This window comes from Vipera ursinii, assembly GCF_947247035.1.
Source record: "Vipera ursinii genome assembly, chromosome: 1".
Classification (NCBI taxonomy): Eukaryota; Metazoa; Chordata; class Lepidosauria; order Squamata; family Viperidae; genus Vipera; species Vipera ursinii.
In genome coordinates this window covers 55138763-55156858 of record NC_139512.1, presented here as the reverse complement: position 1 = coordinate 55156858, position 18096 = coordinate 55138763, and the positions used below count along the sequence as shown (strand labels likewise).

The 18096-nt window shown below is 40.1% G+C and overlaps 2 protein-coding genes across 4 annotated transcripts in view; one reads left to right on the top strand and one right to left on the bottom strand.

Moving 5' to 3' along the window:
• PPP2R3C (protein phosphatase 2 regulatory subunit B''gamma) overlaps positions 1-7144 on the bottom strand; it is a 29778-nt gene extending 22634 nt beyond the window's left edge. The window contains exons 1-5 of one of the 2 annotated variants that reach the window (XM_083348912.1): positions 7056-7114; positions 5134-5294; positions 4165-4292; positions 1006-1110; positions 787-899 (exon numbers count right to left, since the gene is read on the bottom strand). In XM_083348912.1, coding sequence (XP_083205038.1) covers positions 787-899; positions 1006-1110; positions 4165-4292; positions 5134-5224 — 437 coding nt within the window. In that variant the 5' untranslated portion in view covers positions 5225-5294; positions 7056-7114. Of the gene's footprint in view, positions 1-786; positions 900-1005; positions 1111-4164; positions 4293-5133; positions 5295-7055 lie in introns of both variants that reach the window. The other variant, XM_083348913.1, reaches the window with a different exon arrangement.
• A 2658-nt stretch (positions 7145-9802) lies between these two features.
• PRORP (protein only RNase P catalytic subunit) overlaps positions 9803-18096 on the top strand; it is a 50817-nt gene continuing 42523 nt past the window's right edge. For both annotated transcript variants that reach the window (XM_083348954.1, XM_083348953.1), the window contains exons 1-3: positions 9803-11007; positions 12264-12311; positions 14092-14224. In XM_083348954.1, coding sequence (XP_083205080.1) covers positions 10064-11007; positions 12264-12311; positions 14092-14224 — 1125 coding nt within the window. In that variant the 5' untranslated portion in view covers positions 9803-10063. The remainder of the gene's footprint in view (positions 11008-12263; positions 12312-14091; positions 14225-18096) is intronic.

Below are 18096 nucleotides of genomic sequence, written 5' to 3'. Positions count from 1 at the left end.
CCTGTTAGCTCGATTGTGAGTCACCTGAGATTTTCAACTTCCTACCACCTTTCTGACTGATGGTTGTTGGAAGCTGGCAGGAACTTATAGGGAGAGCCTTGCTTAATGAACCACAATTCTCACTTAAATGACAATGGGGACTGGAAAGATTGCCATTATTAAGTGAAGCGATCACATAATACCATATTTTATAATTGCATTGCTTAGTGATGGAAATTGTAATCCTAACTGCCATAGTAAGTCAAGGACTACCTGTATTCAAGTTCTGAGCTAACAAATATTGGCTGTATACAAAATATATGCACAATCATGCCCCTGACCGACAAGCACACAACAAACATTACTATAAGCACTCCTTAAACATTTGTCCATTAATATATAAAGAAATCCAAAATGCTCAACCAAACCATTCATTATATCTCATATATTTTAATGCATGCTTTCCTTTCATCATAAAACAACTTTATGACATTCAACAGATAATTTTTATACCCACCCAAAACATTAATTACACATTTATACTATTACATGCTTTCTTTGAATTAACAAACATGCAGGAATTTTTTCAGATTCATTTATGTCCCAATGACCTGCCAGAATCTACTCTGTACATCTACTATTAGACATAAAACTACACTTTATCTCCCTCAGAATTGCTCACCTTTTAGCTAGAGTTCTGCCAAAGACATTTACTCCATCAAATCTCAGATCTGAATATTGACCTAGACATAACTAAAACACTAGGCAAATCAGGCTCCTGTAAGTGTCTCAAAATAAAGGTCTTACTTGCACTTGGATCCAGCTTTTTCACCAACTTTCAAGAAGTTTTCATAGTTAATCATTGCTTCATCCCCCATCATAGGTGGTGTTTGATGTTCATCCAAGAGAAACCACAAATTCTTAAAAAGGAGATTTAAAAATGACAAGGGAAATACCACTTAGTGGGCAGTAAAGTTTCCAAAATATTGATCTGAAATTAAATTAAATTAAACTAAATTTTCATACCTGCAATTCTTCATTATCTAGCAATTCTCTACTTTTTCTCTGCAAAAAGACTGCTCTAGATTCTTCTCTTAATTTTTGTAACAATATTTCATCTTCTGCTGGCAACTAAAAAAAGAAAAGAATTGTAATTTGTAGCACAAGTATATTTTGAAACTTGTTTACATAAATGTTATTTGTGCTACAAGAATTGTTGAAATACAGTGAATTTTTCCTTCCTTCCTTCTTTCCTTCCTTTTTCACCTTTGGCTGTCTTTTGCCTCTGTCTCATTATCCATTGTTACTAATTAAGAACAAATGCATCTGTTGCCCCAATGTGTTTCTATAATCCAGTAAGTCTCTCCTTATAGTCAAGGTTTTTTTTTACTGTAGAGAAAAAGAAAATAAACAGGAAGTTAGATATTATCACTTCCATGAAAGTATACCTAAGAAATCTAAACTTATAACACAAATAAACAAGGTTAGCATCCGTTCTTTGTGTTCATTACACCTAAGTTCTCCTCTGCTGCAATTGCCCTTTTTCTAGCAACTTAGTTTTTTAGACAAATGCTTCAATTTGCCATGTGCAACTCCTTTAGGAAGCTGTTCTTAAATTAAAACATTGCTATTCACAAAAGGAGAAACCTATATGCGGGTCAAGAAGCAACAGTGAGAACTGGACACGGAACCACTGATTGGTTCAAAATTGGGAAAGGAGTCCGGCAAGGCTATATACTGTCGCCCTGCCTATTTAACTTATATGCAGAGCACATCATGAGAAAGGCAGGGCTAGATGAATCAAAAGTTGGAATTAAGATTGCCGGGAGAAATATCAACAACCTAAGATATGCAGATGATACCACTCTAATAGCAGAAAGTGAAGAAGAACTAAAGAGCCTCTTGTTGCGGGTGAAGAAGGAGAGTGCAAAAGTTGGGTTGAAACTTAACATTAAGAAAACCAAGATCATGGCATCTGGCCCTCTCAATTCCTGGCAAATAGATGGGGAAGAAATGGAGGTAGTGACAGATTTTATTTTCCTGGGCTCCAAGATCACTGCAGATGGGGCCTGTAGCCAAGAAATTAAAAGACGCTTGCTCCTCAGGAGGAAAGCCATGACAAATCTAGACAGCACACTAAAAAGCAGAGACATCACCCTGTCAACAAAAGTGCGTATAGTCAAGGCTATGGTCTTCCCAGTTGCAATGTATGGCAGTGAAAGTTGGACCATAAGAAAGGCTGAGCGCCAAAGAATTGAGGCCTTTGAACTCTGGTGTTGGAGAAGACTCCTGCGAGTCCCTTGGACTGCAAGGCGATCAAACTGGTCAGTCCTAGAGGAGATCAACCCTGACTGCTCTTTAGAAGGCCAGATCCTGAAGCTAAAACTCAAATACTTTGGCCACCTAATGAGAAGGAAGGACTCACTGGAGAAGAGCCTAATGCTGGGAAAGATTGAGGGCAATAGAAGAAGGGGACGACAGAGAATGTGGTGGCTGGATGGAGTCACTGAAGCAGTAGGCGTGAGCTTAAATGGACTCCAGAAGATGGTAGAGGACAGGAAGGCCTGGAGGAACATTGTCCATAGGGTCGCGATGGGTTGGACACGACTTCGCAGCTAACAACAACAACAGTTCACAAAAGAGCACAAATGTTATGTTTGTGGTCTTCATTCCTTCTTATTTGATCAAACAGGCATTCCATGGTTACCACTCTAGCCTCTGATAAATAATTTGGTGAATAAATTATTTGAATGGAATTGGACTCTAACTGGAGAATACCAATAGAGAGGACTAGGGCTTTGTCCTGTGAAATGAACTATGATCATTTTGATCCCGAGTGTCTTCTTTAGCGTCAGCTCCACCACCTCCTAGTTGTATCCGTAACACCCATGGCTAGTAAGGCCTCTCATGAAATAACAAGATTCAAGCAGGAATCAACACCTGAATGGAATGGTCCATTACCGCTTAAAAATCTAGCTGTGACCTCTGCACAAGCAGCATTCCCTTGAACCAACTACATTAATAGTTACACTGATCTCCAACTTGTGCTTTTTAGGCCCTGCAACTGCAAAAGAGCAAACTATCTGGACCCTTGGAAGTCAGGGTTCAGTTCAGGGTTCACAATCAACTTCATTGCTTGTGCTTGTGGATAACCTTTGGAGTGGGTTTCTGTTAATGATTTCATTAAAATGAGGTTTCACTGAATAGTAGTATTGCCTCATATTAGATGATGAAAGTTGAAAGTGTTAATATACTTTATTTATTTACCTACTTACAGTGATTCTGGGTGGCTTACAATATGATAAAAAAGTGAAAAAAGTTCTACAAGAGAATTAAAATTAGAGAAATTAAAAAGGAAAGCTAAAAACCAAGATGTTGGGCGGTCTGGAGGTGGGGATTTTCTCTATCCATTCAACCACCCCCAATGTAGCAGGTCCCAGCTAAGTTTTCAAATTATTCCGGAATACCCTCCCTTTTAATGGGAGGGTATTCCAGAGGGCAGAGGCCACAGCAAAAAAGGCTCTTCTCCTGGACCCCACCAGCTAAAAATTCTTTGGCAGATGGGATGCAAAGTAGTTTCCACTGGAATGAGTGGAGTGAGCTAGTCCCTTCGGGATGAGACGGCTGTTCAGATACCCTGGTCCCTTGTCATAAAGGGCTTTATCAGTAATAACCAACACCTTGAATTGGACCCTTGAATTTATACAATAAAATATCACAAACCTTTATGTGCAAGACCATTACAGTTTTACTAGACATGATACAACTTAGCCATAGAAGTAACGTATTATTTTTGTGAACATAGAATCCCAGTCATCATAACTGAAATAATTCTCTTCCTAGTAAAAAAACAAACCAATTGTGTCTAGCATTGTAGATAATTCTGTATCTATAGAAATCAGTTTTAAAAAGTTTTATCTAAAAATATTGTTCTAGTATCTTACTTTTGAAGAAGCTGAAATTTCTCTCTGATATAGTTTGACTATGTGTATCAAAACAACCAGCTTATTCCTGCAGCTTTTAAAGACCTGAAGCTTTAGAAACCTGAGACCAACTGAAATAGTACTCTAGTTTTTGTATGATTTTAATTATATACTTGGTTGCATATTCTTTTTGTTAAACTATTTTACTATAAAAGTTGTGTGCATTTTAAAGACCTTAGATAGAGCAACACTGAAAACCTACCCTGTAATAAAATCGTGGGATGTTCACATAAGAGGTACTGGCACTTTTTCTTCCTCCCTTCCATTCCAGGTAGTATTTTGTAAACAACTCCATCTCTTCATCCTTCAATTCTTGGTCGCTCTTTTTAGCTACATAACACAAAACAAGAGTATATTACTTTTCATTTATATAGCCTACGTTGTAAAACAAATTTCTGTATGAAAAGTAATTTTGATTTCAATCCTATGTACTGATTGGAAGCATCTTTCTCTATGTTCAAAGAAATGTCCATAAAATCTTTTCGTGCTAAGAGCATATGAGACCCAGGGGGGAGGGTAGAAGCAGGCTTAAGGCCTAGGGCAGGGGTAGGCAACCTCGGCTCTTTTATGACTCATGGATTTCAACTCCCAAAATTCCTGAGTCAGCTGACTCAGGAATTCTGGGAGTTGAAGTCCATGAGTCATAAAAGAGCCGGTTGCCTACCCCTGGCCTAGGGGAATCTGGTGGGTTGAGAGATGGGATGGTGCTGCAGTATCATGTGGTCATAAAAGTGAATGATTGCAGTGGCCATAATTTCAAAATGCGGCTATAACCTTTTTTTGGGGGGGGGCATCTGTAGAACTTCGACCAGTCATAAGTCAAGGACGTGTTGCTTTGCTGCCGATGGTTGATCCTAAAAGACAAGAAGCTATCTACCACTTGAATATCTTCACTCTCAATTGTAAGGCTGCTTGTTGTACTTTTTGTAACTAATTTGGCCTTCCTTATATTTAATTTTACTCCCATTTTTTCCCTTTGCTCCTTAGTTTTATTACCGGTACTTTAGCTTACAGATCTTTTGCATTTTCAGCTATCGGGATCATGTCATCAACATAGTAGAGGTAATTTATGTTTCTTTTTTCAATTTTAAAATCACATCATGTTCCAATCCAACTTCCTTTAATATATATTCAATATATAAACTGAATAAATAAGGAGAGAGGTTGAAACCTTGTTGCAGTCCTTTGTCAACTTGGAGCCAGTCTGTTTCACTATGTTCTGTCCGTATTATGGCTGCCTGACCAGTATATAAGTTTCTCATGAAGATAATGAGATGTTCTGGAATTCTTATTTTTCTGAGCTTGATGTGGTCATCACAATCAAAGGTCTTTCTATAATCAATGAAGCACACAAAGTCTTTTTGGTATTCGTTGGTCTTCTCAATTATCCAGCGTACATCAGCAATAATGCCCTATGTTTCTCAGACTTTTCTAAAGCCAGCTCGAACATCTGGCATATCTTTTTCCATTTAGGGTTCTGCATTAAATGATCCTAAACAGTCTTCTGCGAGCATATGAAATTGTACGATAGTTTGCACACTCTATTAAGCCTTCTCTTTTCAATATTGGATTGTAGATTGACCTCCTCTATTTGGTTGGTCACTGTGTGGTTCTCCAGATTTGTTGGCATGGCTTGCAATAGAACCTTGACAGATTATTTTTCTGCTGCTTGCTGTTATCTCAGTGGGTAGGCCAATAGTTCCTCTGCCTTCTAACTTAGTAATGACTGAATTTAACAGAATAACAGAGTTGGATGGGACCTTGGAGGTCTTCTAGTCCAACACCTTGCTCAGGCAGGAAACCTTATACCATTTCAGACAAATGGTTGTCCAGTCTCTTCTTAAAAACTTCCAGTGTTGGAGCATTCACAACTTCTGGAGGCAGGTTGTTCCACTGGCTAATTGTTCTAACTGTCAAGAAATTTCTCCTTAGGTTGCTTCTCTCTTTGATTAGTTTCCATCCATTGTTTCTTGTCTTGCCTTCAAGTGCTTTGGAGAAGAGCTTGACTCCCTCTTCTTTGTGGCAACTCCTGAGATATTGGAACACTGTCACCCCTCATCCTTCTCTTCATTAAACTACTAGACCAGGGGTAGGCAACCTCGGCTCTTTTATGACTCATGGACTTCAACTCCCAGAATTCCTGAGCCAGCATAGCTGGCTCAGGAATTCTGGGAGTTGTAGTCCATGAGTCATAAAAGAGCCGAGGTTGCCTACCCCTGTACTGTTGTTGTTGTTGTTAGTTGCGAAGTCGTGTCCGACCCATCGCGACCCTATGGTCAACGTTCCTCCAGGCCTTCCTGTTCTCTACCATCTTCTGGAGTCCATTTAAGCTCACGCCTACTGCTTCAGTAACTCCATCCAGCCACCTCTTCTTCTATTGCCCTCAATCTTTCCCAGCATTAGGCTCTTCTCCAGTGAGTCCTTCCTTCTCATTAGGTGGCCAAAGTATTTGAGTTTTAGCTTCAGGATCTGGCCTTCTAAAGAGCAACCCCTGTAGTAGACATACCCAATTCCTGCAACTGTTCTTCATATTTTTAGCCTTCAGTCCCCTAATCCTCTTTGTCTTCTAGTACTAGAGAGGTTCTTCTGAAAAGGGAATATCTTCCGGGGGGACCCTGGATGTTGACATCTCTAGTGTATATTGCTCTCTCTCCATGAATCACTGGTCTGTTCCCCATAAGCTAAACTAAATCTTGATCAGCAATTTGCAGCTCATTGCATGATTATACAAACCCAGCACAGGTGACAACTTAGCGCGACGTGCTTTGTTAGGCTTCCTATCTAGCTTGTCCTTTCTCGCTGAATGATTACTAGGATTGACAGAGAGGCCAATGACGTAAACTAAATCTTATTTTCAATAGAAAGTATTAAATTTCATTTACTGTGAAATAACAAGAGCCTAAAAACCGCGCCAAAGCTACAAAAGCATGTCTCTTCGCCCTCGTATTCCGAGAGAGGGCAGGCAGCGCGTTGCATCGAGGCAAAGCTAGAGGAGCGCAGACGGGCCGTCCCGACTCTCAGCCAGGCCCTCCCCCGTTTTAAGAGACCCTCCCCAGCCAGGCGCCACCGGGCTAAAATTCCCTCCTCACTCACGGTCGCTGCTGACGGCCAGCCGGCTTTTCAGTGCCTGCTTCCAGTCCATCTTCCGTGACGTTCCCGCCTCAATCAAGTACGACGCCTCCCCAGCTAACCGTCATCACCATGGTCAGGGGTAGGCAACCTCGGCTCTTTTATGACTCATGGACTTCAACTCCCAGAATTCCTGAGCCAGCCAAGCTGGCTCAGGAATTCTGGGAGTTGAAGTCCATGAGTCATAAAAGAGCCGAGGTTGCCTACCCCTGACCATGGGCAACATCCGGGAAACGGCGAAGCCGTCATATAATCCCTCCTCCTCCTGACGTTTTAGCCCCCCCCCCAAAAAAGAAGAAGTTACTGTACAACGTAGTGCAGAGATTTCCAACTTTCGCAAGACTTCAACTCCCAGAATTCCACAGCCAGCCAGCATGGTATCCCGAACTGCAGCATGGCAAGGAATTCTGGGAGTTGAAGTCCAGAAGTCGCCAAGGTTGGGGAACCCCTGACGTAGAGGGAGCAAACGGAAAGCAGGGCGGCCCTTAATTAACATGGTTACCGCTTGCCGGCTATTGGATCTCTTACCCATCGCCTGCGTAGAAATCATGTGCGCTAATCTGCCAATCAGAGGAGAGTGTTTCGATGGAGGAAATTTCCGGAAAAATTGCCGAGCTGTTGGCGCGTGGATCTTTGATTCCTTTATTTTTCGTGGTGTTTTGACTCGGTGCCTTCATCGCCCGGACTAAGTTGGCCCTTTTTTTAATCTGCCAATGTAAGTTACTAATATAAATTTCGCTTCGTAGCATGCCGTGCATGTCGAGCACTTTAGCTAGCAGGAGTAGAGTCGATGCCTTTGATAATTTGAGCTGAACTTTCTGTTCTGGGAGCTCCCAATGTCTGCCAAATCTGGCAAGCAAGCTACAAAGGAGATATTTATTTATTTAAGAAGGGACATTATAGGAAGAGAGCCACGATATTCTATGCTAGCCTAATCAAATCAGGTTTATTACAGTCAGAGACCAGAACAAATAAAAACACTCAAGCGATAGCCAGTTAAAAATTCTAGAATAAAATAATAACAGATAAAAATCTATATTAAAATCACAATTTGGCATCCAATCCGTCAGTTACACGTGGCCTAACAATACTATAATAACAGTCCTTAAACTGAGAGGCCCATAGTTATTAAATGCTAAAATGCAAAAGAGTAGTAATGCAAGAGGGTTTGCTACATTACTTGTGTAAAATAGCTAATCCCGTGTTTCCGACGAATCCCCCATCTATTTAGCATCTTTAAAGATATTACAATGTTTAAGCTTTAGCGAGCGGCAGCTTACTGAGTCAGATGTGTGGAGTGGCTGAACTAATGTAGAATTCAAATCTATAGAGTCGAGGTGAGGGGAGAAAGGAAAGGGAGATTACAGGTACGTTATAATTTAACTATTGCAATATGTTAAACCCCATTGTGCTCTTTTTGAGATCAAGACTTGGAACAAGTAGAGTAATAGCTGAGCAGTTTAGCCACCCAAGCCCCCTCTATTATAGATCTCGAAGTAACCGTTTCAGAACATCTTTGCTAAAAAAAATCCCTAATGAAAAGGGGGATCAGTTTAATTTTGAGGCATGATGACCAAATCTGGCTCTATGCCTTGGCTTACCTTTTCCAATAAGCAACCAAAGTTCATCCTGTGTGGCCCTCAGACAGCAGATTAAAAATATTACTGTCCTGTTAACATCTCGCATCTCTTTCCAAGGATATGCTCCTGATCATCTAATCAGAGGTGTCAAACTCGCAACATCACGTGGCCTATCGTGACTTTTTCGACGTTGCCGAAGCTGGGGGGGCGTGGTTTCGGTTTGATTTAAATACCTAAATAACATTATGGTCCCTTCATTTAGGAGGGCATTCTTTGATGCCTTGCAGTCTTAGAAGAGAGTTATAAAGGCATCCAATTTAGATGAAGTTTTGCCCATGGGTAAATAGGCTATTAAAACTGTTAAATGTATTTTATTACACACACAATTACATATGTTATGCAAATATAGCATTGCCCAATTTATGCTGGCCCACAGGGTGGATAATCCCTAGTCATTCTGATTAATTTTACTTATTTTACTCTCAGATATCCATGACTGTTAACCTAATGCTATGTCATATGGAAAATGCACACACACACACACACACACACAGAGAGAGAGAGAGAGAGAGAGTGTAAAATTAACAGCATTTTGGTTGTGCATTTTCCATATTTTAACTATTTTAAAATAGTTTCCCATTTTAAACTATTGAGTTAATAAATGTGTCTTTATTGTAGTTAAAGACTAATGCATAATAATTCTGTTCTCTGGTTACAATAAAGACACTTATTTACTCTAATGCTAAATTTAAAAGAAAAAAGGTGGTTAGAACAGATAATAGAGCTTACTGGATTGTATCCTTTATATTTTTGCTGGGTGGCCTAATGCTGCTGAGTATATCTGTTCAGGTGATAGATTCTATAATATCAGAGTCTTGATCCATGATACTCCTGCAGACCTCAATTTTAGGGCTAGGTACGGTTAGTTTGTCTCTATAAGATGATCATAAATATTGCAAACTAAGTCTGATTAGATAAGTGAGTTATCAACATTCTTACTGAGTGCAATTTATAATTTATCTTTGTCATTTTAAGGAAATATGATCTGTTTTCATGCAGCCTGACCTGAATGAAAATCTCATATCCTTGTTCTTGACTTTTTTGTGTGCAGGTACCACTAATGAAGGAACTTCAGAAATATGGTTCTGTCAAGTATTTTAACAAATGAAGGAAAAGAAGTTCTCATTTGAAATTGGCCTTTTAGTTTATTTTCTTCTGAGAATGATAAAAACTGATTTGGTTTAATGAGATAGTTAAATGTATTAGTGATATCAATCATTTATTGTTCCAGTTTTTGGGACAATCTGTCAATTTCCTTATTTTTCATATATTTATTACAAACTGGTTCTTTTTTTAAAAAAAAGAAAAGTTCACTTTTATTTATTCAGTATTATGGGGTTTTTTTTCCCAATAAGAAATTGGGTTTTGCAGACATTAACATTCCTCCCTGTGTCAGCAAAGCAAAACTTGCCAGCTATGTGTAGGTGTTTTACTTCTACATCATGTAGACTGGCAGAGTCGATAGATTCTACAGAAATTAAAATTAAAGATGGCAGTATGACGAAGAAAAAAGCTGGTAAAGACAGACTACCCCCGAAACCTTTCAGTGCATTTGCTGCTGGATCATCCAAGATGAGGGCAATGTACAATACAAATAATGCAGTTGCAAACGAGTCTTTTAGTCCTTTGAACAAAGTTTCTCCTCCAGACACACCTTTGAGTGCCAAGGAATGGGAGAAGTTAAAAGAAGAATATCAACACTATAAAAATTTTGAAGATGTTATGTTTGATAGCATGATACATAATCATAGCACAGTAGACGTAGCTAAATCCTTGCTGGTTGCAGTGGTTAAACGTGATGGAGATGTTGAATATAGTCACTTGGTGAAGTATTTGACTATATGCGTTTTTCATAAGGATATAGGAGAAATTTATGATATCTATAATATTATGAAAGCCAAATATAAATCTTTAGAAGCATCAGCTTATTCTTTGCTCATCAAAGGCTTGAGTGATTCCCCACACTGGAAAGAGACCTTGGTGCTACTGGAAAAGATTAAAAAAGTCTCATTCCATTCAAGACAAAATTATGGAGACTGCATTGAGGGTGCCCTACTCAACCAAGAAAGAAACCTTGCATTTGAATTGTTTCATGAGATGGTAACTGAAAATCTGACTCCTTGTTTGACAACAATAAAGCTTTTCTTCGACTTTTGCCAGCCTGTGAAGGATGATCATTTGAAAAATAAATGTATTGATATCCTCTACTACTTAAGAGAACATCAAATTTATCCTGATGAATCTCTCGTGCTGAGCATAAAGCAGTGGTTTGAAAGGTAAATAAAGCTTGTCCAGTAACAGTTGTTCTTATTTTAGATGAAAGTTGCTTAAATTAATACTTTAAATACTGATCAGTAAATAATCTGCTTATGTTGTAAAAGTTGATGAGAAATATATGTAACTATCAAATCTATGGGAAGTTTGCACACATTGCTATAAGCCTTCTGTGTTATATTCAAAATTGTTTTAATGAGTAATACCTAATTTATATGAACAATAAATAATTGTTATTTACAAACTTCAGCTATTGTGTACATATAAGTAAAAAACTCAAAGCCACATGATGCTGTACAATACATGATATGCAGACTCAAGCTCCTGTGGCTATACTGTTATTTTTTTGGGGAAGTTTATTATCTCTTAAGCCAATGGTTGGGTTTACACATCAGACTGAGCTTCAATTGCTTAGACATGATAAATTCATTAAGCAACAATTTTCTTGTTTGTTCAACTTAGTCATAAATCATTTTATAAATCTTTGTTTATAAACTGCACTTAGCTACAAGCAGGCAAACCACATGATAGCTTATATTGTAGACATAGCATAGTGTGATACATGAACCTAGTCAATGGGATAATCAAGCACTCTTAAAAGACAACTATTGAATCTCCATATTAAAAAAATGACCTCTTAATGCTTTTACAAATAATGGAATACTTAAGTATAAATTGTAATGCTGCTATAGTTTCTTTAAAAGTAGTATATGTTAAATGATGATTGCTGAAACAGGGAAATGCTGCAATATTTTATAATACCGGTATTTAATTTCAAACCAGACGTAAACTCCCTGCAACTTCTCAGAAATTCAATACAATTAGGGCACTTTCTTTATTGTAATTCAAGAAATAACAGTCCATGAGCCATGAAAGCTGATTCTAAACCTCTATTTTCTTTGATCAGTCTGATCAAATAAATTTTGATCAACTGATTTTCCTACATTTGCTCTGTGTCCCTGCTTGTGAATTGTTAGCTGGTAACAAAAGCCTGTCAGGTAGATTGGAAGTACGTAATATACTTTAAATAGTGAATGAGACTTACAGTATGTGCAAGTGATTACATAGAATTGCAGTTACACTTTAATTCTATATATGACTGCTTAGCTATAACCCCTTATATTTTAAGAAAACGCTTGTGTCCAAATATATATCCAGTACATTATTGATGCTTTCATTTGGATCTAATAGCAGGAAATGCTTCTTTTGGATGTTTAAATTATTGTAATTGGATTCTAATTTTTATGCATTTTAATAGTATTCCAGGAGAGAACTGGAAAGGAAATTTAACAAGCATGAATAATAGGTAAATATATTTCTTTAAAGTTCTGTCTTGCGTTTGGCTTCAATTACTTCTTCAAATGGAACAGAAGGAAAGATTTTCATCTTTTACTCAAGTGTTATATAATTCCAGGCTTTTTTCTAATAATTTTGCAAAAGTATGTTTGAGTTCATAGGAAATTGAATATCTGCCTTAAGAGTACAGTACAATGCCTGAATGTCCTCTTTATTTATTCAGTTGCAGGAAGAAATCTGTGAGAGGTTGGGGTGAGAGATAGTAACTCACTGTTACCCAAGGAGTTTTGTGGCTGAGAGCAGTGCGTTTTTTTGTAAAAGAAAAAGGTGCCGGAACTCACACATGTCATACAACCCGTCTTGCCTACCCTACAAGGTTCCATCCCAAAAAGGTGCCAGAACTCCGTTCTGAGCGTTCTATGAGGAAAAAAAGCCTTGGCTGAGAGTACCTTGAACATGTAGTTTTCAAATGTTAGAAAATCTGTAAAGATTTAAATGATTGATAGGATTGAGAATTTTCCCCCATTTTCTGACCATAAGAACAAGATTGTCCCAATAGAAGTCTATGGAGATTTCCAATCATCCAAGTCATAGTTGTCCTAAAGGTGCTTTTCAGAACTAAAGTCAGAACTAAAGAAGCTTCTTGGATAAGAAGTGAAACATTTTCAAGGAAAAAAACCCAAAAAAGTCCATTTGCCTTTTGGAAAAGGCCGTTAGGTTCCAATGGAAGAGAACATACTGTGTGTAACTCAGGGTTGAACTGTGGAGTTCTTGGTGCACTCTGCTTGGTTGTTCATTGCAGATGTTTCATTACCTACTAGATACAAAATAAATGCTAGTGAGTGTGGGATTTGCTCCCTGTTTATATACAGTAGTTTATCTTGCCAGTTTGGTAGGGATGTGATTTTCTCTTTGTTAGTTCGTTGATTATTGTTTTCTGCTTGTTTGCTTGGTCTTAATCCCTGCTTATCTGGGTGTTGGCTGGAGATGATGTGTTCTGGACTTTTTGCTTCCTTTTTAGCTTCTTCATTGTCTCTTTTGAATAGTGCCATTTATGAATAATGATTAAATAGTTTTAACATCCCATGAATATATCTGAGCTTGGTGAAGGCTCTTTAAATTGCTCTCTTTTAATTTGTCACAACCAAGAACAGATTAAAATTATGTTTGTTTGTTTGGTGTTCTGACCAAAGTGTAAAGTGTAGTTATACTTAATTATGGTTAATTGTAACAAGCCAGATCATGGATTTTTAAGGGGCAGGTTTCAATAAATCCTAATTAATATTAAATATAGTTCAATACTTAGGTTTTGTGTCTTCTTGTGACTATGCTGGAAAAAAAAAGGAACGAAGGAATGCACAAACTTTTGTTTCATTTAGGTGTATGTTGAAATGATGCAGTTGAAACTTTTTCACATAACTCTGAAAATTTACCTAATATTTAATGGATATTTTAATATTTTTCTATCAAAATATTCAATCTAGCCTTGTAAATAAGCCACCAAAATATTACTAGATACTTGTTTTGCCAACCTGCTAATAGGATAGTTAACTTCATTTCCATGCTGTTTGCAGAAGAATTGTTTCAGAAACCAGCATGCTATAACAAAACTAACAAAAAATGGCTGCTAATTCAATAGACTGATTTAGTTGAGTTTGCTTATGTAAATTTCTTCAACGTCTTGTACTATCAGGCTAAAGGTAAATGTAATGAGGCTTAAGTTATATGATAAGAAGAAACCTAATATTTTATAATAAAATCATTATTATATGATTTCATTGTTACTGTAGCAGTCAGTGTCCATCTTGTGGTCACACTTTGGAAGATATTAATCTGACTGAAGAAGAATTCACCAATGTCAAGGAAAAAATAAAAAGGGATGTGATTGAAGGCACTGATATATTTCGAAATACATCTCCCCAGGTGAGTCTCAATTAAACAAATGTTTGCATTTTGATCCAAGATTATATTTTTCTGTAACACTGTAAAATTGTGCTGTGTGCGTAGGGCCTGGTTATCATAACATTTGCCTGGCCAGCTCGGTCCTGCAGGGTTGGTGCGCTCTGGGTTCCTTCAGTGACATCTATTGGGACCCTGGAAGTGTCCCTTGTCTGTAGCAACACCTGCCTTCTGAATGGGGTTCCTCCTGAGATTTAACTGTGCTGTTGTTTAGAAGAGCTGTGAAGACTTGGCTAATCACCCAGGCTTTAAAGTAAGGAAGAATGAGAACCAGTGCATCATCTCATATACCAGCTTTTACCTTTATCTATTATGCTGCTGTATTGATTTTGACTTCTTTGATTGTTGTGAGCTGCCCAGAGTTGCTGAGAATCGAGCGGTACGTAAGTTAAATAAATTACCGCTATTGCTGCTGCTATTAGTGACGTGGCATTTTCAAAATCTTTCTTATAATTTAAGTCATGTAATTGACCTGCTTACAGATATGTAAGCAAAGATCCTGGAGCACCGGGGAACCAGCAGAGGACTGGAAGAGAGCTGATGTAGTTCCCATCTTCAAAAAAGGGGAAAAAAATGGATCCAGGAAATTACAGACCTATCAGCCTGACCTCAATACCTGGGAAGATTCTAGAAAAGATAATCAAACAACGAATCAGCGAGCACCTAGAGGCAAACATAATCATTACTAAAAGCCAACATGGGTTTGTCAGAAACAGATCATGCCAGACAAATCTTATTACATTCTTTGACCAAGTGACAAAATTAGTGGATCAGAGGAATGCTGTGGATATAATTTACTTGGACTTCAGTAAGGCATTTGATAAAGTAAATCACAACCTTCTACTTGATAAGATAGAAAAATGTGGGTTAGACAGAATCACCACCAGATTGATTCGTAACTGGCTGACTGGCTGTACTTAGCGTGTGGTCCTCAATGGAACCGCATCTACATGGAGGGAAGTATGTAGTGGGGTGCCCCAGGGCTCTGTTCTGGGCCCAGTGCTTTTCAACATCTTCATCAACTATTTGGACGAAGGGATAAATGGGGAACTCATCAAATTTGCAGACGACACCAAGCTGGCAGGAATAGCCAACACTCCAGAAGACAGGCTTAAGATACAGGAGGATCTGGACAGACTTGAACACTGGGCGCTATCTAACAAAATGAAATTCAGTGGTGAAAAAAGTAAGGTTTACATTTAGGCAAGAAAAACCAAATGTATAGTATAGGTGGTACCTTGCTCAATAGTAGTAACTGTGAGGGATCTCAGAGTCCTAGTGGACAATCACTTAAATATGAGCCAGCAATGTGCTGCAGCTGCCAAAAAAGCCAACACAGTGCTAGGCTGCATTAACAGGGATAGAATCAAGATCACGTGAAGTATTAATACCACTTTACAATGCCTTGGTAAGGCCACACTTGGAATACTGCATCCAGTTTTGGTCACCATGATGTAGAAAAGATGTTGAGACTCTAGAAAGAGTACAGAGAAGAGCAACAAAGATGATTAGGGGACTGCAGACTAAAACATAAGGAACGGTTGCTGGAATTGGGTATGTCTAGTTTAATGAAGAGTAGGACGAGGGGGGATATGATAGCAGTGTTCCAATATCTCAGGGGCTGCCACAAAGAGGAGGGACTCAAGCTATTCTCCAAAGCGCCCAAAGGCAGGACAAGAAACAATGGATGGAAACTAATCAAGGAGAGAAGCAACCGAGAACTAAGGAGAAACTTCCTGACAGTTAGAACAATTAACCAGTGGAACAACCTGCCTCCAGAAGCTGTGAATGTTCCAACACTAGAAGTTTTTAAGAAGAGACTGGACAGCCATTTGTCCGAAATGGTATAAGGTTTCCTGCCTGAGCAGGGGTTTGGACTAGATGACCTCTAAGGTCCCTTCCAACTTTATTATTATTATTATGTCAAGCCATGGCTTTATATGTATCTGATTATAGAGACATTCAAAAATTTAATTTAATTTAATTTATTAATATTTCTATACCGCCCTTCTCCCGGAGGACTCAGGGCGGTGTACAGGGCAAGAATAAAACACAGAAATTTACAAAAATTAAAAGATAATTAAATACATGCCCGATTAAAATACAATTGATACATAGTAAAAACCCCAATTAAAAATGATAAAAACCCCACCAATCCCCCCTCAGGCTAGGCCGGCTTGCTCGAACAAGTATGTTTTCAGATCGCGGCAAAAGGAGCGCAGATCGGGCGCCGTCCGGAGCTCAACCGGTAACTGGTTCCATAGCTCCGGGGCGCCCACAGAGAAGGATCTCCCCCTGGGGGCCACCAGACGGCATTCTCTGACCGGTGGCACCCTGAGGAGGCCCTCTCTGTGGGAACGCACAGGGCGCAGGGAGCTTGATGCCGGCAGCAGATGTTCCCTGAGGTACTCCGGCCCCATGCCATGGAGGGCTTTGAACACCATTACTAGCACCTTGAATCTCACCCGGAAGACAACTGGCAACCAATGCAGCTCACGGAGCAGAGGAGTCACATGGGAGTATCGGGAGACTCCCAACACAACTCTCGCGGCTGCATTCTGTACCAGCTGGAGCCTCCGGGTGGTCCTCAAGGGAAGCCCCATGTAGAGAGCGTTGCAGTAGTCTAGGCGAGAGGTCACGAGCGCGTGAGTGACCGTGCATAAATCATCCCGGCTTAGATAGGGCCGCAACTGGCGCACCAGGCGAACCTGGGCGAAAGCCCCCCTAGTCACAGCCACCATGTGATCTTCCAAGGTGAGCCGCGAATCTAGGAGGACTCCCAAGTTGCGAGCCCTATCTACGGGGGGTAATAATTCACCCCCCATAGAAAGAGATGGAATATCCGAATAGACCCGGGATGAAGGTATGCAAAGCCACTCGGTCTTGTCGGGGTTGAGTTGAAGTCTGTTCCTCCCCATCCAGACCCGAACCGCCTCCAGGCAACGGGACATCACGTTGAGGGCATCACTGGGGTGGTTTGGGGTAGAAAGAAAAAGCTGGGTATCATCAGCGTACTGATGATACCCAACTCCAAAGCCACGAATGATCTCACCCAGCGGTTTCATATAGATGTTGAACAGGAGAGGCGAGAGGACCGACCCCTGAGGAACTCCACAAACGAGAGACCTCGCGGCCGACCTCTGCCCCCCTGTCAACACCGACTGTGAGCGTCCCTGGAGATAGGAGGAGAACCACTGAAGGACCGTGCCTCCCACTCCCAATCCCCTGAGACGCCGCAGCAGGATACCATGGTCGATGGTATCGAAAGCCGCTGAGAGGTCTAATAGGACTAGAACAGAGGAATGACCCCTGTCCCGAGCCCTCCAGAGATCATTCACCAGTGCGACCAATGCCGTCTCCGTGCTGTGCCCGGGCCTGAAACCCGATTGGTACGGGTCTAGATAATCCGCTTCATCCAGGACCAAAGGGAGCTGATGCGCCACCACACTCTCAACAACCTTTGCAAGAAAGCGAAGGTTGGAGACCGGACGAAAGTTGTTCAATACAGCTGGGTCCAAGGCAGGCTTCTTGAGGAGGGGCCTCACCACCGCCTCTTTCAAGACGGCAGGGAAGCTACCCTCACTCAAAGAAGCTGATATAACTGCCTGGAACCAGCTGCGTGTCCTCTCCCGGGCTGCATAAACCAGCCAGGAAGGGCACGGGTCCAATAAACATGTGGTGGAGCTCAGTCTCCCCATAATCCTGTCCACTTCCTCCGGAGTCACAGAATCAAACTCCTCCCAAGTGATATCGACAAGACCACCCGCGTCCTGATCGCCAGACTCTGCCCAGAGTCCAGACCGGTCCGAATCCGAGTGATTTTGTCCGACAGATAA